The sequence below is a fragment of the Hippocampus zosterae genome, chromosome 19 (assembly GCF_025434085.1).
Source record: "Hippocampus zosterae strain Florida chromosome 19, ASM2543408v3, whole genome shotgun sequence".
In the NCBI taxonomy this organism is placed as follows: domain Eukaryota; kingdom Metazoa; phylum Chordata; class Actinopteri; order Syngnathiformes; family Syngnathidae; genus Hippocampus; species Hippocampus zosterae.
In genome coordinates this window covers 5056196-5080679 of record NC_067469.1, presented here as the reverse complement: position 1 = coordinate 5080679, position 24484 = coordinate 5056196, and the positions used below count along the sequence as shown (strand labels likewise).

The following is a 24484-nucleotide window of genomic DNA, read 5'->3' as shown; positions in this document are numbered from 1 at the left end:
CCATTAAAAGTAAATATCACAGAGCCGTAATTGATGGACTTGTATGTGTCAAATTAAGGTGGAAATCAAAATGACCATGAAGTGGTACCATTCGGAATTGGAAATTAGAAAATAAAAATCAACCTCAATTTTGCAAGGATTAACTGGATTAACTCCCCCCGCAAGGGATGCTTTTTCTTTGGCTTTTTTTTTCTCAACACTGAAAGCGCAGCATAAAAATGGTCTATCAACCCTCCTGAACGTGTTGGATCAAATTGACGCCTTTGAAAAACGAGAAAAAAATGAAAAGCCATTTTAAATGTCATTAAATTAGGAATAAATTACATTTCTAAAAAGGAAGTTGCATTGTTATTCTTTCACGTTGGGCCACATTGACCCATGAGTATTGTTTGGTAATATCGACAGTGGTCAACTTATTCATGAATGCGTGAAGCGAGCTAACTTTACACCCGAATCAACCACATGGGTCATATCCATTGTTAAAATGTGACTTAAAATACTTTGGAAGGCACACTGGAAAATGGCTGCTGTTTGTTTACATTGGCAATTGTGGCTAAGACTTGTACACTGTACTGTGTGACACCATCCATTCAAATGAGCTACTTCCCTTGGTGAAATCACCACGATCAACATCGTTTTCGTCTCGTGAGCCATGACGTTCAGGCATCGTCAATGTCGTCATCCGGGAAAATCTCTTTCAGCCATGTTTGCGGCACGAAGCGTTTGCCGTCAAAATGACTGAAGTAGTGGTCCAAGCTGGGAATGTTAGGCTGTAAACACATCACAGTCAATAGAAGACTAAACTCCCTGTGGGTGTGTGGCGACTTTTGTGTTCCTACTTTTTTTCCAGTGACACGCTTGAGATGAGTCTGAGGCAGGTAGCCCACTATTACATGGTTAGGTCCTGCCCCACTGAACAGAACTTTGTAATGGGGAGTCCTCTCGGCTGCGACGCCCTAAAGGTCATCCAAACATACCATGTCATGGATGTGAATGCGATCACTTTGCCTTTTTGCCTCTGGTTTAAAACGTTTTCTTTTTTTTTCTCGCAGTAGTCACACCATCTGACCTGCTTTCTGTTGCTGTACATCTTATACACCCACTCGGCGGGGGCCCGCATCTCGCTGTCCCAGCTCACTACCACGCCGATTCGGTGGCCCTTGCGGTCCATCACGACCTCGCCCACCCTCAGGAAGACGTAAGGTGGCCGCGGACTGCGCACCGCCTTAGATGCTGCGGTGACAAAAACACAAACATTGTCATTGGATTTCCATTAAAGGTGGCACGGCAGACTGGAAAATAGATATGGATTTATTGAAAAAAAATGTAAACTATAGGTATCAAACTCAGGTCCTGGAGGACCGCTGTCATGTTTTCCAAGTCTCCCTGTTGCAACACACCCGATTCAAATGAACAGGTTCAATGTCAGGCTTCCGCAGAGCTTGCTGATGATCTGTTCATTTAAATCAGGTGTGTTGCAACATGGAGGCTTGGAAAACATGCAGGGCAGCGGCCCTCCAGAACCTGAATTTGACACCTATGATGTAAACTAATTGTGGCCTGAATGTTGTGAAGCTAGTTCCCACTGAAAAGCACTCAAATTTGGCTCCCCAACACAGCAAATATTCAAGCGATGGCTCAGAAGTTGGAAAAACTTGAGAGTTTGGGCACTCGTAAATCAAGGTACCACTTGATGGGCGCAAACCTCCAAAGAATCCCTGGTCGTTGTCAATCATCATGATTTCCATAGTGAACAGTTTGTCCTCCTTATCCATATTCATACCGAGCATCGACCTGCATGGAAAGACCATGAGCACATTTAATGTCTTCACGAGTTGAAAAATGTGGGCTGTTCCTCAGAGTACTCACAGGACTTTGTAAAGCTGCCGCTGGGTCCACTCGCTCCACGCAGAAACGCTGAGGTAAGAATCGCTCCACTCTTTCCACGCCTCAACCAACCTTGAACGCAACAGCACACAATTGTGTAAGACACTTTTTATTATTACCACCGCCAAGGAAAACCTGCTAGTGGGGGTGGGGTTCCGAATTTTTTCAGGAGTTCAACATCCACATAATAACCTTGACTTACAAAAGCAAAAAGTAGAAGCCAAAAAAAAAGAAAAACAAACTGCTTAAAAAATAAAAGACAAAAACACAGTAAGCTGCCAACAGTATAGAAGTTAACCCCAAGTGTAAATGCTTTTAAATCAAATGTGGGTGTGAATGGTTCTTTGTCTCTATATGCGCCTTGCGATTGACTGGCGACTGGTTCAGGGTCAGTTGACTGCCTTCCCCTCAAAATCAGCTGGGATATGTTTATGGAGGCAGAAAAATAGTTCTACCTAAACTGGTAGGGTAGGGAAACCGGTATAGGCAGCTCAACGATACGTGCGCCACTAATAATCAGGAAGTCAGTATTTAGTCACACCTCTCAATCTTTTAACTTCACCACCGAGGTAAAATCTAAGCATAAAAATGACATAAATACAAACTTATTAAATATCCTAACCCCCCTTTTTTGGGGGGCGGGCAGCACAACTTTAAGCTCTGATACTCAAGTCCTTTTAACATCATCATAAGACTTTTAATGCCAAGGTCGTACAGCAAATGCCACATAATTTATCAACGACGATACTAAAAACACAATTAGGTTAGAATGAAAGTACGTGTTCGTTGCCTACTGTGCTGACGCGTGGAGACGCTGCTCTGCCGTGTTGCCGCTCCATTTGTGGATAAGGTACTGAGCCGGGAAGGCCGACAGCAGGAGCATCAGTTGCACAGCCGCAGACAACGTCAGCTCAGGCATCACCTTCGGGGAGAAAAATGTCTTAAATACTGTACTCCCACTCCCTCATATATACTTTACAACTACAGAATACGACAAGCACACAACAGTGTCACATCCATCATGCAGAGCAGTATATCAATATTCATAACAGCTCAGACTCATTTATATCACTATATATAACATGACATAAACTCAAAAATCAAAGTTAATAAAAGCCATCACACGCAAAAAACATGCCTCATCAAATTGTATGGAAGTGTATAAGTGGCTAAACTACTTATACCTTCAGAATAATGCAATACGTCTTTATTTATATAGCATTTCGAGCATAATACACGAAGTGGGCTGTTACTTGTATAAATATTGCTAATTTAACATCCTTCATGATAAGTATTATTTTTATGTGTACTTATTTCTTTATGTCATTATTTGTCCTGTTTCGGCTCACTATTTATTTGCTCTATAGGGTTCTGGGCAAGCACATCGATAGCCCAGGGCAGATTAGATTGTCATGGCAACCAAAACACAAAGCCTAAAATCTAATTCGACAAAAAAAGTTATGTCTACTTTGATATTTATTTGACTTTATTTTTTTCTTCCATGAAACAATTGTTTAATATATTAAGTGGGTCTCATAAAGTAAAAATAAATTAAAACTATAATAGATATTAAACATTTATAATGCATTTTAATAAAAAGTTAATTCATTGTAATTATTTATAAATAGTAAAATAAAACGGTGACAATTGTTAATGTACTGTTAAAACAGACTTAAATGTTCAATGTTGAGCACCAAAGGTGGTGCACCTCCTTGCTGCCCCTGATTGCTCACCACTGGTCAAAAACACAACAGGGAATGCTGGAGAATTTTGGTGCTCACCTCGTTTTGACTTCCTTTTTCCTTTTAATTTCTTTCTGGCGTTGACCCTACTCCTCCACGACTATGGCCACCTGTCTGTTGACATGCCACAGGTGGGCGGGGACGTAAACCCAAAACACTTTCTCGTTTCAGCCTATCGCGGCGGCGCACGGATTAACACGTGACCCCCAGTTCGCCGCAGCCACGTCAAGAAAAGAAGTCACCCGGTTAAACGAACACAGAGAAATAGTAAGCCACGATAACTACGGAGTTATACGTCAACACCGTCGCCATATTGGATGTGTTTCATCGTACCCGTAAACGAAATTAAATCTGCGGTTTGACGTCATGAGACGACAGAACCAATACAAGGCACTGATTAGAGCGCCTCATTTCTATTTCAACCATCGACACACAGTTTTATTTAGATACAAGTCATTACTGGCATTTCATGCCTATTACAGTACATGCACATTTTGGGGTGGTGTCAATCGTGGTAGGGGTTCACAGTTTAAATAGGGCACGTATATATCTATAAATACACATATTCATGTTACTTTTATACTTCATTTGTATTTATGTGGAAGATGTTTTGTTCAAATAACAAAAAACGTAAGACACTTCTCATCGCCAGTATGGGGCATATTTTCACAGCATCTGACGAATGCTAGGAAATTGTGGCTTTTTGTTTTTATTCCCAAAACAAAAAAATGAAACTGTAAGTGAATTGTTGAAAGTGCTTTATTAACAAAGTGATCTAAATCTATAAACTATGTGGAGGCCTCAGTGGTGGTGGTGGTGCTGCTGCTGGTAGGGTTGTGGCAGGGGGCCGGACTGGACGGGCAGGAGATCTCGGGGCTCCCAGGAGTGCGGACAGTGGATTTGCGCTTGCCGTTACGTACGGTGAGCTCAGCTCTGGGATTGAACGTCAGGGGCACGAAGCCGTCAGAGTCGGCCACCAGGACGATCCACAGAGGCCCTGAAAGAGCATGAACAAAACCACCCGGCGGCATGTTCAATAGCACGTTGTGGTTTAGGCCTGTTACATGCTAATAAAGTACCCGTAAGCTGCTTCCATTTGAAAGATACTAATCTGACCTCGGCCGCTAATCACATCCAATTATAGCTCAACTGCATGACAGTCATAGATGTGTTTACATGGTTTAGACCAAGGCTGGGCAAATTTTGAAATAAATGAGACAGATGGACCATCTGACTGGATGTAAAATACTGTAAATCTTTGTTTATATTGCACCTTCACACTAGCTCCAACTGTAACAAAGCGCCTTACAGAGCATATAGATTTTAACTATTCAATTTTAGGGTACAGCTAAACTCATACAACACATACTGTAGGACTCTTGATAATGTAAATGCTCGGTGGGGTGAAAAACCATGTACCATGCAGCATCTCCACGACGGTGAGGTTGAAAAGCTCCTGGAGGCTGCGTAAACACAACTTGCCATCACACAGGAGCATTGGACGCCGTTCATCAATAAACACGTTCTCGGACAACTGCTTCTGTGGGATCCAAAACACAGGCAAAAAGTCTAGTGCTGCTTGTCAAGTCAAGTCACCATTGTATACTTATTTGCTGTTATGCCCTTGCATGTGGGAAAGCAGAGAGACAGTCTCTGATGCATTTTACAGCAAATTACAAAACAGTAAAAAGTATAAAGTCCAACCAGGCAGTTTTCTTATGTGATCTTACCTGACATGTGACATTGATGTAAGGGGGCTCGGCAGCAGCCGGATATGAGCTCGCAACCTTCTTGCCATTCTGGGCGTACTCTCGGATCTCGCCCAGACACTGCTGCACATCTGCGAAGCGAGCGAACAGCCGCTCCATGTTGAAGACCAGATGCTCCACGGCTCTCTCCCGGGAGGATCCGCCTGGCGGGCCCACCATTGGCTCCGGGACCACCTCCGGCCGAGGTGATCCAGCCCGGCTGGAGTCCCTGCTAGTCTGGCCGGCCACCACCAGGCTGGCCATACGGCAGACGTCCAAGTTCTCTACGGCACAGGAGGAGGTTCTTTCCGAGGAGGCGGAGAAGTCCGCAGAGCTGGGCTCGGGGCTCCTCACTTCCTCCACCAGCCTGCGTCTACTCCCGGGTGAGCGGGGTACTACTCCATTCCCGGGAAGAACCAAGTCCTTTATCCCCAGAAGCTCCCTGTCATCCTTGGGCAGGTGCTCCGAGTGCCTCCTAATCCGTGACAAATTAGCAGGAGGCTCTATGTTGAGATGGGAGGGGGCACCCTCTCCATCGAAGTCTTTGGCCACCAAGCGCAGGATATACTTTTCTGTGTTGGAGGACGGGAGGAAGGCGGGGTCCATTGACTTCTGCCGGCCGACCATCATGAGCAGCACTTTGTCGCTGAGGAAACAGACCCCCTTGGGCCTGTCTGTGGCCTGCAGCGAGATCTGCTGGATGTTGGGCATGGCCGATGCCGTGATACGGTACACCAGCACCATGTTACAAGTGTTGGACGCCACGGCCACAGTGGAGGCACGCGCGTCGAACGCCACCAAATCCGGCACTAGGATCCCGGGGATGCTGACTTTGCGGGTGGTGACCACCTTGCGCTCGTATGTGATCAGCACCAGGTGTGATGAGTCCTGACCGGAACCCGTTACTGAGTCCTTGCGCTGCAGGTGGATAAGTGGGCTGGGGTCTGAGCGCCGGTGCCTGGCCAGGAGGTGGGTGAGGTCCAGGGGGCCCGAGGTGGGTGTATGGAACTTCTCCGCGAGGTCAAATGACAGCCGTCTGGAATCCTGAGAGAAGTCAGTTTCTGGCGTCTGGACTCGCGAGGGGTCCACCTCGAAGGCCATGCCGGCGTTCAAACCACATAGCTTCTCCAAAGGCAGCTCTGTCGCCACGGCAACCTGAGAGTCTCCAGTTGCTTCTGTGGCACAGATGTAGCCCCCCACGTCAAAAATGGGGCAGAAGGAGCATGCCACGAGGCTTTTGTGAATGTCGTTCCAAATGTAGGAGTGGAGCGCGGTGCCGATCGCCACCACCAAACGGGTTCCGTCTTTGGTCCAAGACGCACAGTGGATGAGCCCGCTTCCCTTAATATCCGCCTTGGTCCTCCTGTTGTCCACCCGTACCGAGAATAGCACTGATGCGTCCCGCTTGGTCAGGAGGGCCAAAATGTCCAGTTTGGGGTGCCAGACGCAGCCTTGCGCCAGCAATGGGAAGGGCTCACTCATTTCGCAGGTCTGTGTGCACAGCAGCTTGTTATGCTCCAAGGCGCTCAGCTGCAGCTGCCAAACGCTGACATGCTTCTTGTGCTGCACGGCCAGCAAGGCGGGTGAGTCGGGGCAGCACAGCGGGCCCCAGAAGAGCCCGAGGACGTGCTCGAACTGCCCGATGACATTTGTGTCGCCAAACTTGGTCTCGCCGCGTTGGAAGTAGAGCGTCGTCAGGCACACCTGCTTGCCGTCGGTCCATGCTACCCCGTGCACTGGGTGGATGGCCTGGTGCAGCGTGTTGATGCCGCTCCGTAGCAGCTTGGCCTTGCCCAGGTCCATCTCTGTGAGAAAGCGACAAAACAACCTGAGCGGTCGGGAGGTCCTCGCCTTGCAGATTATAACCAGCAAAGGCTCTCTCCTGGGTTTCCTTTCAATTAGGCACCTTAATCTGCTCTCCTGAGCCGGGCGTGCTGTGACGAGCATGAATAGCCGATTATAGCGCAACGACCTCAACACGACACTCTCGGGACCTTTCAGGACTCGAGGCCGCTGACGTCGCTCACTTAATCACACATTGGGGATGAGACATCTTGTCATCCTGGTGCAAACAGAATTGCTAAGGGAGACAAGTAGGATCAAGGTGGTGGAAAACGTTCCTTTAAATTTCCATGTGAAGTTAAAATGGGAAATTACGGAAATATTCCTGAATGGAAACTTCCTGTGTGGAGTAGTGGGAAATAAATCCAAGGCATAAATAGAGACTACCTCCAAACAGAATAGAGATATTTAGTTTGTTACTTGGAAAACGTGTAAATGGGCCTACTGAAGTCAAGGTACCGTACTTGCATGAAATCTTGCATTTTTAGTCAAGAGAATAAAGATTACGATATAAAATATTAAAATATATTTAGGTTCACTGTTAACAGCCAATCCTAAATTCCTTGTTTATTATTGTTAATTCCAATGAAAAGTTTCCATCATAATTACATTTTTTAAGAATGGATGACAACCCAACACCTAATGTAACAAGTACTGTAATCTAGTGTGTCGTGATGCAAAATACGTTTTGTTAAATCATGAAGGACAAACAAATTAACTTTTCATACACTTTTCAGTCCATCGTTATCGCTTTTGCATTATTTACACAGCTAACATTTTGCAACATGGGTGAGCATACTATCATGCCGTGGCTCCATGTTTAGCTAGGAAAGACTTTAACAGACTGGGGAAAAAAAACACGCACACACTGTATTTTCGGGGGAAAAAACACGTATTTTGTCGAGTAAAGTTTCGCAAAGTACTTACAGTGAATGCTGCCATGGGTCACTTCACATTTTACCGGTGAAACACCAAACCATCAATGTTGACTCGTACTTAACCCGGAAGTAATGCCTGGGCACCGTCCAGAGAAGTGCATCATTGGAAACGTAGTTGAATTTATGAGTTACTCCTGTACTTTATTTTTAAGAATGTCCTCAGAATAATCGTACAAATTAAACTTCGGATACATATAGCCTGTCTGACATTTGAATTAATGTTTGATAAATGTTTCAGATAAAATGGGAAATTTCAGTTTTTATTCTCAGTCTCTGTTACAGAGAGAGAGAGAGAGAGACTGTATATAATAGTACACATAAATGTTGAGTCTGACCACCCTAAGTCAAATTTAAGATGGAACATCCTCAGTGTACACCAACATTTTATAGTACATATGAAATACAATTAAATTTTAAAATATTTTCATATTTGCCAACTGTTGTTGGCGCCTTATTAACACGGAAGTAATTTACGACCACCACACTGAGAGGTGTATTATGGGAAACACAGTTTAAATGCTATTCATGGTCATTTCGAACGTATTTCCTCGTTTTTAAGTGGACTATGCTTTCGGATTTTAACGGTAAGCGCCAACAGAGACCTGTTGTGCATGCTGCTGTTCACATTTGATCTCAAACAGCACCCATAAATCCACAAACAAGCAACCACTGCTCTGCCTAGAAAATACTCCCCATCGCCGCAGTGTGGCGCCGCCATCTTGTGACAGCCCACCACTAGTGGAAGTCCAAAAATCCGCTTGCTCGCTTTCCCATATCTTGGCTGGGAGGCTCTCGGCAGCGGTCGGGTGACGACTGCATGCTATCCTTCGGCGGACACCGAGGAGTAACGGTAGCGGCCATACGGGGAAACGCTCGCCTGGTAAGGACTTATGTTCTACGTCTAAAATTCGACGACGTATCGCAGAACCATGGGCGTGGAAGTCGAGACAATATCTCCCGGTGATGGTAAGTTGCTTTTCCGAAGCGGCTTGGTAGTTCTCCCCCCGGTGCCGAAACTATTACCTTTTTATTATTATGTCTTCATTATTTTATTTGTGCATTTTATCGTCGTTATTCGTGAGAGCAACGTTCAACATTTAACATCATCCTCCCCCGTCGAAATGAACGAAAACTCAATTTGTTCCAGCCTTCATAAAAAGAAAATAAACCCAACAAAAAATAGTGTAACGTGTTCTATTTAAATGGGAAACTGTACTGCAACATTGTACTGAAAGAGAGTAACATAGTAATTAAAATAGAATGTAAAGAATGAATTAGTTTGTGCATCATGCAGGATTTTACTCTTCCTTTCAATTGGTTGTGCTAATTCTTCTGGTGATTGTGTAGGTGTGTTGTTGAGCTGGGTGGCAAAAATGTGAAAGCTTTCTGGAGGCCCCTGTCAGTCTTACTGTATTGCTAATAATACAGTCACTCTTCATCTTAAGTTAAAATATAATTCTAAAAAAGATTGTGTCATGTTGTGACACAATGCGGTACTACACTAAAGGTGCACATGTCTAATAAAGAGTTTCGCACATATCAGAAAATACTGTAACTAATGTGCAAGTGTTAATAGTCCGAAAGGTTTGTTCGGTGAATGCTTTTAAAGAGTATTAAAAATCTGTGATATAGCGTGTGCAAAAGTTGAACTGCAATTTTTTGAGTGTAATATTTTTGTCCCCTAGGAAGCACATTTCCAAAGAAGGGTCAGACGTGTGTGGTTCATTACATAGGTGAGTGAGTCATAATTTTTGTACAGTGTCTTGTATTGTCCTATGCCCTTTCATGTTGTCCTGCACGGTCTTGTGTTGCTCAAGTACTGTCACATCTTGTCCCATGCGGTCTTTTGTTATCCCATCTGTTCACTTATTGTCCTATGCTTGCCTAATATAATAACATGATCACATGATCGTATTTTTTAACCATGTTCTGTCCTGCTGCTCCAGTTTGTCCAATGGTCTTCCAATTTAATGTACCGGTCTACCACATTTACTTATGTGGTATGCAGGCTCTTTCAAGTGCAGCGGTGCCCAACCAGTCGATCGTGATCGACCGGTAACCGGTGGAGTGTGGTCCCAACGCGATGTAGCCCAATACTGTCCCATGCTGGCCTCAATTGGCCGTCTAGCATGTCTATTCTTCACGCTATCCTTTCTTTTTTGTTCAGACAGACCTTTTTTTTGTTAACTGCACCGCTGTGACGCGGGGGAAACACATTTGGGTTAGCGCGTGCCTTGGGCGCTTGTTCGGCGCAGACAAGTAGGTCAGACAGAAAGTAAACAAAACAAAAAGCAATGCTGGTTTGCTATCAGTCCCATCTGCAGATCAGCGGGTTTATGATGCGGCAATTAAAACACTGCCTCGCCACTGCGCCGCGGCTTTTGTCATAAACAGACGTCGCCGTTTTGAGATGCTCTCTGAACTATTATGTAACTTTAACAAGAACTAATGATTTAATCCCGTATGATGATCTAACAGCCAAAGAAGGAGAAAAAATGCCATTCGTCTCATTGATGCATTTCTCCCAAACAAGGCCTCAACACCCCCATATCCGCCTCCCTCCCTACTGACTGCATGTCTCCATTGGTGTGCGTCACTCACATCCTCCGCGTTCTCTCACTCTGCATGTCCGCCCCAATTTTGACTCATTAAATCATCCTGCTGCTAGCTGCTGGCTCCAATTCAGCCAGACAAACCCCATAGACCGATAAATCTGTTCTCGACTCTGCGAAAGGGAAATGGCTGGCATGAAAACTGTCCGATCTTTCAAAACTCAGCCCCCTGAAGTCGGATTCACTGAGCAGTGTCAAATTGGGTTGGCATGTCCATCACAAGTTGACAGACAAAACGTTTGAAGGAGCCATGTTTGGAACACGCACACAGGAAGTCAGCCATTTTTGTTTGAAGTGACCATTTGAGGGTTAGTGTTGCCAACGATTCAAGACATATGGGAGACTGCTAACCTGTGAAAAATTACGAGTCGGCAAGTTTCACAGTTGAAAATACCCCCTGAAACATTTGCGACCTTGAACGAACCCCGACACAGTCACTACCTTTGAAATCAGTGGTAATTGTTCGCAGCTCCGTGGGATAAGGGCTTGAGCAATTTCACTTTTTTAACCATGTTTAGTGTGAAAATGTTTCGTTTTAAGGTCAGTTTGGCTAACTCATGAGGTCCTTCAAAGACAAACTTGGCCGAGAGATTTAGTGTGATTGTTACCTGGTTACCAAATTTGACCCGCATATACTGGACAGATGGACAATGATAAACTGTGAGAAATATTTGTCATCATCATCGTGTGTGGGTGGAGCACTGTGGTGAAGTTTGATATCTTTACAAAAAAAAAAAACAACACACACACAAAATGGTAGTTACGTGTAAGCGTCCATGCCACCTCTCTGGGTTAATGCCTGGCCCTCATTTTGTTTTATAAGGGCAGAGATCAAATTGAGATACCAGTGAGGAGGAAGTCTGGTGATAGCGGTTAGCCATATATTTGGGATGCTAGGCGCTCCGAGGCTTCCTGCTGGCTAAATAGAAGCAAAGATAAAGAGGCTATTTGTTACATAAAGTATTTAGTTGTAGCTTTTTTTTTTCCAGTCGAAGCAAACGTCACATTCCAATCTGCTCACTTCATCCCAACTTCAATGGGAACACTGGACGTGGCTATTTGTGATCCTCACATTGGGATTCTAACCACGCAGACAAGCACACACAGCAGACACTCGCTTACATGGCACACAGCTGACCCTCTCATGACTCGGGCGGGTGGCAGAGATTCCTAAATATGGCGAGCGAGCGGTCATGTGGTTGACATTTTTAAGAAAAGCTGCTCAGGCTCGTACATGGAGCTTTGAGTTCAAGAGTGCAAAATAATCTGTTATTATTCACATGATTCGCTCACTGATCATAACATCAGGTACAAAAAGCGATTCAGTGGGTGGAAAATGGAAGCCAAATGCCTGGATTGCTTCCAGTACATTTCTGTGGGGAGCTAAGATGCGGGATTTTCTAAATTGAAAACATTCCATGAGCCTCATGGGAATTAAGTGGGAATTGAGTTAAGCAGGCATCTATGCAAAATAGATTGCTTTCCATGCAGACGAGAGGGCCCACAAGCGCTCATCTTGATGCGGTGTGCAGAGACATCTTGTCCATCGTGTTCACTGCACCACCTCGTTTGGTTTTCACAATTGGATACAATGATCTTGCGGGCTTTATACGGACCACAGGCCGCAGTTTTCCCACCATTGTTGTATGAAGTCCTCCCAGTCACCCAAAGTGACATTTGTGTAAACTGAAGTGGGAGCTCAGCCATGAAGCCTGACATGCAGCTTTTTTTCTGATCCGCCCTTTTTAATGCAGGCGGGAGTGTCATGCTGGCAGCTTCTCGAGACTGTGTGAGGGAGGCAGACGGGTGAGGGGCGGGTGGGTGAGATGACTGCGCGACAGGATATGGCGGAGTAAAAATAACCCCGCCCTCGGTTAGCGCTTCAGCTTTTTTTTTCTCTCCTTTTTTTTGTGCCGACGCAGCCAAAGAGGTTGGAATTTTCTCTTGAGAGTCGTAACGGGCAGCGTCAGGATCCGGAAGGGATGAGAGCTACCACCCCGCCCGTGCACGCAGAGCTGATAGTGGTAGCGACTGCATAAAAAATAATACTATAGTAGCAATAATAATAATGCAGAATTTGGATTGACATCGGGCGAGTTACATTCCTGCAGCTAGCAGAAAATACATCGAAAATATGTAATAATAGTGGAATAAAATTACATGCGCAATCATTTAGTTTTAGCCTACTGTAATTAATAACACCCGTAAAGTCAAGCAAAATATGGGCATCCCTGTTAGGTTTTACACACGGATGCGACATGGCAGCTGTTGGCCCGCTGTTGCTTGGACTTGGTGACTTCCTTGTCCGCTAAATTTAGACGGCCGGTGAAAGCGGAGAGGCGACACAGCTATGGCGTTAAAGTGTGACGTTCACACAACGTCTTTAGAACCCCAACTATTCACACTCGCCGAGTGAACACAGGCTCACATAAATTAAGGGGTCGTAACCAGAAGAGGCTTTAAGCGGTTTACTGTCAGTCCCAGGTGAAGTTTACTGTCAAATTAAATATAATTACATTTTGTCTATTTAAATCTTAGCATTTGGAAAGTCTTACCTTAATGTTTGCAAACGATGTCAAACAACATTGACAGAACAATGGTTAGAATCAGTATCTGACATTTTCATCCCATTTGGGTTTTTACTTTTTTTTTGTTCCTTTTCTCCCTCGACATGCTGACAAGCGACGGCCTAGTTGTTAACTTTAAAAATAATCCAATAAACCAGGCCACCTGCTTCCTGATTCATTCGTTTGCCTTTGCGCATTTGGGAGAATTGAAACCCACGCAAGATCCTGTAAAGACATCCCTCCTACCCCGCACTCACTGTCACGCTTCAGATTGTCCAACTAAATCCTAAAAAGGCCCCGTTAGAAAATTTCTGCCAAAAATGATGATTTTGTCTTTTTGACAGGTATGCTGCAGAACGGCAAAAAGTTTGACTCATCCCGAGACAGAAACAAGCCCTTCAAATTCAAGATCGGACGCAACGAGGTGATCAAAGGCTGGGAAGAAGGCGTGGCTCAGGTCAGAAAACAAACTGAATATTTAAATTATATTTTTTATAAACACGCTCCTTGCACCAGCCACTCCAGATGTAAGCGTAGATTGGTTTTATTTCAGGGGTACTTGCCTCTTGTCCATCAAAACAAACCCCACAGTGGTCGGTTGACTGTATGGGAGCATAATGAATAACAAGAGCACTGTGTTCTTAAATCATTAACAGAAGGGAGGATTTCATAGAATTTGATATGAGCTGAATTTCGGTTGAATGCAGCAGCCCCCTCTGCTGCACAGTAAGAAGAAGGCAGTTTTCAAAGTTAAATTACAGTACAGTAGATTTTTTTTAAAGGAATTGCTAAAATGCTAGAGAAATAATGGTTTTGCAATATTTCCATTTGCTTTTATGTAAATTGTGTCACACGGAAATCATCTTTTTTGCTTCTTGCGAATTAACCCGATCAACATGTCGACCAGACATTTTCGCGACTGTGTAGCACAAAAAGGCGCTCAATGATTGGACAGTCAGACCGCTCGTTAGAATGCCCATTAACATGTTACATATACAGAAACGCATGCTGACTGACAATTTTAAAATACATTTTTGTTGTCCCCAGATGAGCCTGGGCCAGAGAGTGAAGCTCACCTGCACACCGGATGTCGCCTACGGCCTCACGGGCCATCCCGGCGTCATCCCTCCCAATGCCACACTCGTTTTTGATGTTGAACTCCTCAAACTGGAGTGAAACATTTTTATAGGGACCTGCTCGATGCGCTGACTCCCCTCCCACCGCCATCCCTCTCTTGTTCCATTTACTCTTCAAATGCATCTTAACTCATACTATTTTGCAATCGAAACACTCACTGCCTTACAGTATTAGCAACTGAGTATAAGCACATGACAAAACTCCCTGCATCTTGACCGATTATTTTCTACATAAACATAATGCGTACACAAACTACTGACCTGACTGCATTGGCACTTTAATCAGGGTTTGTCCTACTGAATGCTCATGAAAATGTTGCCGAGTTAGCTATGTATTTGTAACTACCCCCCTCCAAATAAAAAGCATTTACTGCACGTGCGTTTTCTCTTGTCGACCTGGTCTCATGGCGTACAGAACCGTTGCTGCTTACCATTTTGTTGACCAACTCTGTTCTGGAATAAAAATGGCATGTTAACGACAATGTGTCCTTTGTTAAATATTTGCCTGAGAAGAATATTTTTTTAAAATCCTATTTTACATTTCAAACAACACATTTAACAAATATTTACTTTATACTGTATATGTTTTATTAATAACCTTAACGTTCTAAAATGGTACAGTATCAGCATCTTTACCAGTTTCAGCTCGAATTTGTATTATACCGTACCAATATGGCCGCCGGAGCGGAAACGTTGTTTAGGTTTTTTTTTTTACTTCCGCTTTTAGTTCAGACACTCACCGTCTCTTTCATTGGCTAATGACCTAAGTCATGAGAGTCCATTGGATAGACGCACGCACACCTTTTGTCAACCTTTAAGGACCACAAGAAGAATAAACAAGGTCAGAAGATGTTAAAATATATACAAAGATTGTGCCATAAAATGCACGACGCGAATACATGCTCCATTTTGTCGACGCGATTTGTCAAAAACATCGGTTGGCCACCGTTAGCTTCGTAGCCGCTGCATCTAGCTTAACTTTTTATCTCTCATTTTAAAACATTAATTTTACTGCCTCAAACTTAACATTGTCCCCTTCGTCACGAATGAACATGATTACGTTCATGTCCCGGTTAACGTATTCATGATCGTTTAGCTGTATTATTGTATCTGAGATATTTCTGTATAACCTTTTCGACTAGCTTTTAGCTCATAATGCTAACATGACGTTTATAGTCTATTATATTAATTATTCTCAACTCTTGTCACCTTGGGAAATGCTTGGTCACATTGTTTATAGAAGTCAAGAACCAAAAAGAAAATATAATGTTCAAAAACAGGCCATTTATTACTTAACGACACATGCCTACGTGTTCAAATGAGAAACTTAGGATGAGCATATGTACAAAAAAGAATCTAGATATATATTACAAATGAATATCTTTTTTTATTAGGAAAATGAAAAAAATCTATTCCTATAGTGGCACCTGTTGTTACAGAAAATGATTGTTCTACAAAAAAATAAACCAACAATCTACTATTTTACCCTCAGGTTTACCTCCCTCAGGTCATCCATGCGCGTGTGAGCCCAGGGTAACCATGCTAACGGCACACAGAGCGTGCACCACCGCCCGGCTCTTGGCCCGGATGCCACTCCACACCTGTGGGATCCACACCTCGGCCCCGCGTCGGTACGAGGTAGAGCTTCACCCCCAGTGGGCTGCCTTGGCCAAGAAGCAGCTGAAGGGGAAGAACCCGGAGGAACTGATATGGCACACGCCCGAGGGCATCGACATCAAGCCGGTGTACACCAAGGCTGATTCGGATGCGAGTGCGGACGAGTTACCAGGGGTGTTTCCCTACACTAGGGGGCCCTATCCCACCATGTACACCAGCAGACCCTGGACCATCAGGCAGTATGCGGGATTCAGTACCGTGGAAGAGAGCAACAAATTTTACAAGGATAACATCAAAGGTAGGGTAGACCCGAGGTCAAACATCCCGACATTAATGCGGGTGTGACAAAAGGTGTTGTCCATGAATTTTTTATTTTTTTACCAGAAAAAGGTTGGGCTGAACAATTGAAGTGTGAGATTTGCTTTGAAAAAAAGATCAAAATAGGAACATTTCAAAACGTGACATTTTAGGGGTGCAAGTAGGAGATTGAGGGGGAAACACTGTAAATTGATTTGCAAAGTAAATATTCATCCCACTAATTTCCACTATAATATTGATAAATGGGTTGAAGTGTGGAGCACAACTTTGTCAGGATCAAAAAAATATTAAAGAAAGTTATATCTAAAAGATTTTGTGAGCAAATCCCAGTATGTTCATTTTCATTATTTCCCTTGTGAATCTCAGCGGGGCAGCAGGGCCTGTCGGTAGCCTTCGATCTCCCCACGCACCGCGGTTATGACTCGGACAACCCGCGGGTGCACGGCGACGTTGGCATGGCGGGTGTGGCCATCGACACGGTGGAGGATATGAAGATGCTCTTTGATGGCATCCCGCTGGAGAAGATGTCCGTGTCCATGACCATGAACGGAGCCGTCATCCCAGTGCTTGCCATGTTCATAGTGACGGGCGAGGAGCAGGGTGTGCCCAAAGCCAAGCTCACTGGAACCATCCAGAATGACATTTTGAAGGAGTTCATGGTGCGGAATACCTACATTTTCCCACCGGAACCTTCCATGCACGCCATCGCCGACATCTTTGCGTACACATCTCAGGTAAGCACAGTCAACCCTTGTGTATCGCGACGAATGCATTTTGCATTTTGGTTTGCTTTTACAAATTTTACACATTAATCACGACAAACGAGGGATTACTGTATACCACTTCACAATTCCAAAGTAATTTTTTGTTTCCCAACTGGTGTCTATGCTAATGGTTTGTTATTTTCCAAGCACATGCCCAAGTTCAACTCCATCTCCATCAGCGGCTACCATCTTCAGGAGGCGGGCGCCGATGCCATCTTGGAAGTGGCCTACACTATCGCCAACGGGCTGGAGTACTGTCGCACCGGACTCAAAGCTGGCTTGACCATCGACGAGTTTGCTCCCAGGTAAAATAATGGCACAGCGCAATTTTTACGGGTCAGAAATCATTTTACGTTCACGGTCGTTCGTAACTTGCCGCACAGCTGCAGTGGTACGTCCCAGTGCAGAGGTGATGCTCCCAACACGTTACAATTCTATCACTTGAAATTGCTTTCGTTCCCAAGTGTACTCTGTCACCACCATTGAATAATTGCAACAGTGGTACATCGACATGAGGGTCAAGCGACGCTGCGGCAAATGCGGTCTTTTCACATATGTCTCGTCCAATGAAAGGCTTTCTCACAAAAGCCATTTTCTCCTTTCAGCGGGCAACTCAAGCCAGACATGCCATTCGCAACCTCTAACAATAGACAACTTGTTCTCAATAGACTACCCGTACACTTGAAAGACTTTGACTTTATCTTCTTCTTCCAAAAAAATATTTACTGCAGGTTCAGTGAACCTTTTTCTTATCAAGGGCCATTTCATTTTTAGAGAGTCCTCCAGGGACACACAATCAACCAAATGTTCCTTTGTTTTAGTTAGTTCGTCAGTTTTGCAATTTTAAAATATGGATTTTCCTTCGTCAAACTTAATATTTTGCGTCATTTATTTTTAGTGTTTTAATTAAAAATAATATTGTTTTTAACCTTTATAATGTATACCATGTATCACTTATGCTGTATTTGTACATATGCAGATTGTCGTTCTTCTGGGGCATCGGCATGAACTTCTACATGGAAATCGCCAAGCTGCGGGCGGCCAGGAAGCTGTGGTCCACGTTACTGCGGGAAAAGTTCCAGCCTCAAAACGCCAAGTCCCTCCTCCTACGCACTCACTGCCAAACGTCTGGTTGGTCTCTCACGGAGCAAGTAAGTCGCTCGCCATGAGTCACGCTTATTTTACGAAAGCCGATGCTAAATATCCATTAGAAGTTAAATTCCCATTCAGGCCACGCCTTATAAAAGGACTGTCCCCAGGACCCGTACAACAACGTGATCCGCACGGTCATTGAGGCCATGGCGGCCGTTTTCGGAGGCACGCAGTCGCTCCACACCAACTCCTTTGATGAGGCTCTGGGTCTGCCCACCGTGAAGAGCGCCCGGATCGCTCGCAACACGCAGATCATCATCCAGGAGGAGTCGGGCATCCCCAAGGTGGCCGACCCGTGGGGGGGCTCGCACATGATGGAGTCTCTCACCGACGATCTCTACAACACTGCCTTGAAGGTGCGTTGGAAACACGAGGCAGTACAGACAAGTCATCATATCTTGAAGCTCTATAATTCGTTAACAAATTATATTTTACATTACAAATCTCATTAAAAAATGACAATCCTTTGCCGATTTTGATTCAAATAGGAGGAAAATGCTCAAATCCGGCCCATATATTAGTATACTTAGGCAATTTTGAATGGACTCTCTCTAGGTCTACTGGCTTGGCTATTCGCTACCACAACTGAGAGACATTGCTCCTTTTTTTTTTTCCCCCAGTTTATCCAGGAGATCGAAGAGATGGGGGGCATGGCCCAGGCAGTTGCTGAGGGCATTCCCAAGCTCCGCATCGAGGAATGCGCAGCACGCAGACAGGCCCGTATCGATTCACGTACGCTAACGCTCGCATCATCAATGTTTCCAAGCTCCAGTCAAGCCTCCTTTTTTTTCCAACTGATGACATTTGGAAACTCCTTCCCCAGGGTCAGAGGTCATCGTCGGAGTGAACAAGTACCGCTTGGAGAAGGAGGAGACGGTGGAGGTGCTGGCCATCGACAACACCCTGGTCCGACAGAAACAGATTGAAAAGTTGAAGAAGGTAAGAACAATGTCAAATAAAGTGCATTTGACATTGTTCTGAGGTTATTATTGTTGTTAGTATTTTAATAGAGACTAACTTTAGGGCCTTTTAAAGGGCACAAATATGGCTCTTTTTAGTTTTGTTAAATGTTTGGGGGTTAAAATAAAATCCATAATTCAGAGTCATGAAATAATAATAGTATTAATGATACAAAAAAATACAACTAGATATTATTAAAACAATAAAGGCAAGGTTCTAAACAACAATGGAACATTATTTATTTTACCATTCTCAACTTTAATAGCAAGGTAAAGATAAGCTAAAATATATTACAATATTATTTTACAAACAACATACTTGTTATTAAAATAAATACAATATACGTGACAGGTACGGGAGACTCGCGACACGGATGCCGCCCACAAATGTCTGGCTGCCATCGAGGAGTGTGCTCGCACTCGAGAGGGAAACCTGCTGGCTTTAGCTGTAGAGGCAGCACGTGCCAGGTTTGTATTTAAGATTTGAACAAATAAGACCATGCAATAATCTTGTACAGCCTGTTGTTAGTTTAAGATGTCGAGTTGCCCCCCCCCCACCCTTGTTGAGTGCAGATGTTCTGTGGGTGAAATCACGGACGCCATGAAGAAAGTGTTTGGTGAGCACAAGGCCAGCAGCCGCATGGTGAGCGGCGCGTACCGCAGCGAGTACGGCGAGCATGAAGAAATCGCCGCGGCTCTCAGCAGGTACTGCACACGGAGAATATTCACAAGCATATATTCATTCATCACAAGAGAATGTTGATCCCACGATCATGATCACAGAGTGGCGGAGTTTAAGAACCAGGAAGGGCGGAACCCTCGCCTCCTGGTGGCCAAGATGGGCCAGGATGGCCACGACCGAGGCGCCAAGGTGATCGCCACCGGGTTCGCCGACCTTGGCTTTGACGTGGATATCGGGCCACTCTTTCAGGTTTGGATCTGGGTTTTTGTAATCAGCCGATTTATCGATCGGTCCCTGCAAAATGCAAAGGTAGGTACCACGTTGCATGTGACCGACAACTGTACTTGCGGCGCTGTCCACCAGACGCCGATGGAGGTGGCCCAGCAGGCGGTGGACGCAGATGTACACTGCGTGGGCGTTAGCACGTTGGCTGCCGGCCACAAGACTTTAGTGCCCGAGCTTGTTAAAGAGCTCCGCAAGATGGGGCGACCCGACATCCTGGTCATCTGCGGGGGCGTCATCCCACCACAGGTAATGGCCAGCGTGGCTACGTTGATATAGAAAGTCTGCACACGGCTGTTTCAATGCTAAGTTTGTGTGGTGTAAAAACAAAAATGAATCAAACTGCTCCCACCATTAAGTGCTGGTTATTAGAAAGCAAAAGAAATGTCAGGAATGTTCTAATAATAAGTTAAAATAGCATTTTTTTTCCCACAGTTGAAATTAAATCGAATTTAAACTGAAGATGAAATGTAAAAATTCAATTTCAACTAAATATTACGGTTGATTTAATACTAAAAAATATTAGCCTTTGACATGTTTAATTATTTAGTTTTATTTAAATTTTAATTCGCATGCCTATCTGTCAAAGCTGGAATAAAATTGTTTCATTCAAGTTGTAATTCAACTCGAAAGTACATTTAAAGTTAAGATGAAATTGAAACAAATTTGGAATAAAAAAGTGGAAATAAAATAGAAGTTTAAAGTAAATTCAACGATTGTGATTTATAAATTACAAAAAAGGAAATGAATGCAAACATTAACATGGGCACCCTTTTTCAAACGCAGGACTACGACTTCTTGTACCAGAGCGGCGTGAGCGCCATCTTTGGGCCGGGCACCAGAATCCCGCAGGCCGCCGTGGACGTGGTGGACAACATTCACAAGAGCCTGGAGAACATCCGACAAGCCATATAAAGGCCAGCTTTTTACATTAGAAAGGCAACGTATTCCGCTTGTCATTTTCAAGACATTTTGACAAAAACGTGACAAAAATATTATCCACTGTCTAATGCTGGCGATAATAATGATCCTAACTAGAAGCATTTTTGTCATTTGCCTTACCAAGTATCTTGACATCACTCTGGATCATTCATATTTGTATATTGTGTATATTTTTATGAATTAAATGCTTCAGAAGCATTTGCTGTGTCAACTGAACCTCTTAGCGTGAATTGTTGTTTGTCAATGTGTGCCTTGTGATTAGCTGGCAACCCTATCTACATCGCCAAAATGTAAAATGCTTTGTTTTCTGGCTCACTAGAGATGTCATAAAAACAACCACTTGTGCTCTGGTTCTCCCCTCTGAACACAAGCCCCCGCAGGTGGACCAGTTTTTATTTTCCTTTCAAACCACCGTGCTAGCCATGGCAACTTCGGAACCCAGTAAGGACTTTCCCCCTCCTCCGCCTCCTCTCCTGGCACCCGCGCCGTCCTTGCCGCCACAACATCCGGGCCGGCACTGCACCAGTTTCTTGACCTTGCGCTTGAAGCTCTGGCTGAAAATGTAGTAGATGACGGGGTTGCAGGCCGTGGAGCTCTTGGCAAACATGCAGGGCAGCAGGCTCAGTTGAGGTGAGATGGGGCTGCCGGGTCCCAGGGTGGACCACAAGCTCACCACGCTGTACGGAGACCAGCACATGATGAAGCTCACACTGATCACCACCGCTATCTGCAGCACAGGACGAGGGCCCCGAGTGTTATACAAGCGTAGAAGTCAGCATGATACAGTTTGACCTTCTTTTGCAAAGTGAGGCTTTTATTGTTCTTTTCACCATTCTCACAGTGACGAATGCCCACCTGGCTGACAACGAGGCGTTCTAAATCGGCATCTTTGGGATATAGCCAGGCATGGTTATCTAGCTAACCACTTGTCGAACGTGTGCTGGATAACTACCGATGCAAACAAAGGTACCCAATGTATGAAACGATCTGGACAAAACTGACCGTGAGCAGCCTGCGGTGCAAGTTGAGTACGTTGGATATGCGTCGCCCGTGTCCCACTGACTTCCTGTAGGTGACGTAGAGTTTGATGGCGATGCCAAAGTAGCAGCACACAATCACGGTTGCCGGCAGAGCCAAGTTGAAGGAGAACATGGCCACCACGAAGGAGGAGTCCTCGCGTCTCAGTTTGCCCCACGCCAGTGAACAGGACAGTCCGAATGGCTCGGGACCGTATCGGCCCCAGCCCATGATGGGCAGGAGAGCCCAAAGCAGGGCGTACAGCCAAGTCCACAAACACAGAAGCTTCATCTGACACCAGCTCACCTTGTCTTCTGGATAACATCACATCCATCAACAATCAATACCGTCGCTCAAACTCAAATAAAAGGACGAACGAGTGTTTTGAAAGCTCCGGCTACTTACTGGGCGACTGCAGGTCCAGGGAGACCACAAAGCGCACGATGGCCAAGAGCATGAGGTTCATGATGCTGGCCACACCAAAGAAGAAGCCAACCAGGCCGTAGTAGAGGCAGCCGGCGTCCCCCCCAAGGAAGCGATGGCTCCAAGCCGAGGCCACGGCCAGAGGGTACATGGTGACCGCCGCCCCGAGATCCGTCACCGCCAAGTTGACGCTCAGGAGCTCAGGAGGTTTCATGCGAGATGAACGATTGAAAGCCATCACCAGAACCAGCAGGTTGCCCGCAATGGAGATCACGGCTGCGAGCACATTAAAAAAAAACAAAATTAAAGCTCTTTATTCGAGTCGACCAGTAGTTGACTTCACATTTTGGATAAAGAAGCTTTGAGAATCGGTTTTGGGACCAAGTCATGAAAAGATTTGTCATCCACATCCTTATTTCAGTTTAGTTGTCTTTCATTTTCATCAGGTTATCATGTGACGAAAAGAGAGACACTATACTATTTTATCGGCAAGGAGTTGACGAGTGTTCAAAATGTTTTTGCTAAAATTTCAAGCAATTGAAGATGCAAACATGAATGATAAATCGCATTGCGAGTGCTTCGATTCATCTCTTTGCATGTCCTCCTTCTGCAACGCGCTCCATGAATTGCGCAGCAAGATTGCAGACGCAATCTCCTAAACCAGACACACGAACGAGTTCTTCCTGTCTTAACGTGAATTGTAATTATTCTAACAGAGTACATTTTTGACGGATAATGTCGCCACAAAAGCCTCAAACTGCATCATCACCACCAGATCCCTACCCCTTTTTATTCCCTTTTAAACAACTGCCGTTAACCAACATCAGATAGAAAATTCCAAAGCTGCCCTTTAAATTTTTGCACATGCATTATTCTTTCATTATGCCCACCTCGAGGCTTTTTAATACACTTCATCAATATTCAAAAGCAATCTGCTAGCAGTATTTGGCTGATGCTTTCTGCAAAACCTCCCAAGACTGCCATCAGTTGATTGGTTAATTTAGTCGGAATGAGTTGAAGATCATAAACAAGCCACAAATAAAAGTGTCAAAATCTGGAGGAAAAAAAAAAACAAAACTTACTTATAAACAGCAGGTAGGTGCCGGCGCCGATGTCCATGCTGGGCGATAGCGTGGAGCGATAGTGGTCATACGTGGGCGGCGTTGGAGAAGAATCCATGTTGGCGGTAGAAGACGAAGATAAAGACGCGCATCTGTCATGCGATGCTGTCACATCCATATGTGATGCTTTCCAGCTACCTTCCCCACTGCAGCCTTCATGCAGCGCGTCGCCAAGGAGACCGTGAACTCGTGATGTCACTCAAGTGACCATACAAAAAATGCCAAAGATAAAACGCATTAACTTAAAAAAAAAAAGGTGAAATGATGCAACATGTATTCCTTATCAAGAAAGTAAAGTCTGTTCAAGGAAGTTTAAAAATAAAATTCTTCAAATCCCAGTTTCGGCAGCAAAATTGAGAAATTCTAAGGAAATAAAATGGGGAAAATTTCCGCCAAACAAGGATGAAAACAACTAGACTGCTCTCCAAAAGTATTGGAACAGCTGCCATCTTATCTGATGAGCACCGAATGCCTCAGTTTCAGATTTGAGCATTACAAGCCGCTGGCGTCAGGCCAAAATCTCAGTCCACAGTTGAGGTCATGTTTTTCCAAATTATTGACCCGCCTCCGGTGTTGAAAACGGTTCGCTTTCTTTGAAGGTGCAGTTTCATGATTGAGGCCCTAATAATTTACGAGGCACGTGGATCCTTTCGGACACCAGTGAAGTGTAACCAATGTGAAAACCAGAGAGCTGCCTCAGGATGGAAAAACAAGCAATTGAGGAGTTTTCATCTG

At 44.6% G+C, this 24484-nt stretch overlaps 5 protein-coding genes across 9 annotated transcripts; 2 read left to right on the top strand and 3 right to left on the bottom strand.

The window, feature by feature from the left end:
- Positions 1–128: 128 nt before the first annotated feature.
- Positions 129–3810, bottom strand: si:dkey-261l7.2 (uncharacterized protein LOC569751 homolog). 2 transcript variants are annotated; one of them, XM_052053207.1, is made up of 7 exons: positions 3669–3810; positions 2682–2809; positions 1870–1959; positions 1688–1794; positions 1070–1233; positions 840–956; positions 129–770 (listed from the first exon to the last, which is right to left on the bottom strand). In XM_052053207.1, the coding sequence occupies exons 2-7, from the start codon at positions 2804–2806 to the stop codon at positions 660–662; spliced, it is 714 nt and encodes a 237-aa protein (XP_051909167.1). In that variant the 5' UTR covers positions 2807–2809; positions 3669–3810; the 3' UTR covers positions 129–659. The 2 variants fall into 2 exon arrangements, with proteins under 2 accessions (XP_051909167.1, XP_051909168.1); XM_052053208.1 differs by having other exon boundaries at positions 1706–1794.
- A 560-nt stretch (positions 3811–4370) lies between these two features.
- On the bottom strand, positions 4371–8638 carry wdcp (WD repeat and coiled coil containing). Of its 3 annotated transcripts, none has more exons than XM_052053200.1 (5): positions 8147–8638; positions 7284–7457; positions 5360–7182; positions 5049–5169; positions 4371–4626 (listed from the first exon to the last, which is right to left on the bottom strand). In XM_052053200.1, exons 3-5 carry the CDS (start codon positions 7178–7180, stop codon positions 4418–4420), a joined length of 2151 nt encoding a protein of 716 aa, XP_051909160.1. In that variant the 5' UTR covers positions 7181–7182; positions 7284–7457; positions 8147–8638; the 3' UTR covers positions 4371–4417. The 3 variants fall into 3 exon arrangements, with proteins under 3 accessions (XP_051909160.1, XP_051909161.1, XP_051909159.1); XM_052053201.1 differs by having other exon boundaries at positions 7372–7457; XM_052053199.1 differs by lacking the exon at positions 7284–7457.
- A 278-nt stretch (positions 8639–8916) lies between these two features.
- On the top strand, positions 8917–14954 carry fkbp1b (FKBP prolyl isomerase 1B). Of its 2 annotated transcripts, XM_052053209.1 has the most exons (4): positions 8917–9123; positions 9843–9890; positions 13681–13793; positions 14384–14954. In XM_052053209.1, exons 1-4 carry the CDS (start codon positions 9087–9089, stop codon positions 14510–14512), a joined length of 327 nt encoding a protein of 108 aa, XP_051909169.1. In that variant the 5' UTR covers positions 8917–9086; the 3' UTR covers positions 14513–14954. The 2 variants fall into 2 exon arrangements, with proteins under 2 accessions (XP_051909169.1, XP_051909170.1); XM_052053210.1 differs by lacking the exons at positions 8917–9123; positions 9843–9890 and adding an exon at positions 12686–12793.
- A 244-nt stretch (positions 14955–15198) lies between these two features.
- Positions 15199–21404, top strand: mmut (methylmalonyl CoA mutase). Its single transcript, XM_052053460.1, has 13 exons — positions 15199–15313; positions 15980–16387; positions 16774–17141; positions 17319–17476; positions 18151–18322; positions 18431–18679; positions 18944–19055; positions 19147–19262; positions 19635–19750; positions 19856–19987; positions 20066–20213; positions 20328–20495; positions 21033–21404. The coding sequence occupies exons 2-13, from the start codon at positions 16012–16014 to the stop codon at positions 21159–21161; spliced, it is 2244 nt and encodes a 747-aa protein (XP_051909420.1). The 5' UTR covers positions 15199–15313; positions 15980–16011; the 3' UTR covers positions 21162–21404.
- A 187-nt stretch (positions 21405–21591) lies between these two features.
- On the bottom strand, positions 21592–23963 carry LOC127592659 (opsin-5-like). The gene is made up of 4 exons (XM_052053597.1): positions 23711–23963; positions 22611–22904; positions 22191–22519; positions 21592–21915 (listed from the first exon to the last, which is right to left on the bottom strand). Exons 1-4 carry the CDS (start codon positions 23865–23867, stop codon positions 21592–21594), a joined length of 1104 nt encoding a protein of 367 aa, XP_051909557.1. The 5' UTR covers positions 23868–23963.
- Between the last annotated feature and the right edge of the window lie 521 nt (positions 23964–24484).

Coding starts and splice junctions, on each gene's coding strand:
- si:dkey-261l7.2 (XM_052053207.1), bottom strand. CDS start 2,806: ATGCCTGAGCTGACGTTGTCTGCGGCTGTGCAACTGATGCTCCTGCTG. Junction 1,960..2,681: donor CGTCTCCACGCGTCAGCACA/GTAGGCAACGAA, acceptor GTTGCGTTCAAG/GTTGGTTGAGGCGTGGAAAG. Junction 1,795..1,869: donor CGGCAGCTTTACAAAGTCCT/GTGAGTACTCTG, acceptor CTTTCCATGCAG/GTCGATGCTCGGTATGAATA.
- wdcp (XM_052053200.1), bottom strand. CDS start 7,180: ATGGACCTGGGCAAGGCCAAGCTGCTACGGAGCGGCATCAACACGCTG. Junction 5,170..5,359: donor ACATCAATGTCACATGTCAG/GTAAGATCACAT, acceptor TGGATCCCACAG/AAGCAGTTGTCCGAGAACGT. Junction 4,627..5,048: donor CGTCGTGGAGATGCTGCATG/GTACATGGTTTT, acceptor ATGCTCTTTCAG/GGCCTCTGTGGATCGTCCTG.
- fkbp1b (XM_052053209.1), top strand. CDS start 9,087: ATGGGCGTGGAAGTCGAGACAATATCTCCCGGTGATG. Junction 9,124..9,842: donor GACAATATCTCCCGGTGATG/GTAAGTTGCTTT, acceptor TTTGTCCCCTAG/GAAGCACATTTCCAAAGAAG. Junction 9,891..13,680: donor GTGTGTGGTTCATTACATAG/GTGAGTGAGTCA, acceptor TCTTTTTGACAG/GTATGCTGCAGAACGGCAAA.
- mmut (XM_052053460.1), top strand. CDS start 16,012: ATGCTAACGGCACACAGAGCGTGCACCACCGCCCGGCTCTTGGCCCGG. Junction 16,388..16,773: donor TTACAAGGATAACATCAAAG/GTAGGGTAGACC, acceptor TGTGAATCTCAG/CGGGGCAGCAGGGCCTGTCG. Junction 20,214..20,327: donor ATATCGGGCCACTCTTTCAG/GTTTGGATCTGG, acceptor GCTGTCCACCAG/ACGCCGATGGAGGTGGCCCA.
- LOC127592659 (XM_052053597.1), bottom strand. CDS start 23,867: ATGGATGTGACAGCATCGCATGACAGATGCGCGTCTTTATCTTCGTCT. Junction 22,520..22,610: donor CCTGGACCTGCAGTCGCCCA/GTAAGTAGCCGG, acceptor GATGTTATCCAG/AAGACAAGGTGAGCTGGTGT. Junction 21,916..22,190: donor TGCACCGCAGGCTGCTCACG/GTCAGTTTTGTC, acceptor CCTGTGCTGCAG/ATAGCGGTGGTGATCAGTGT.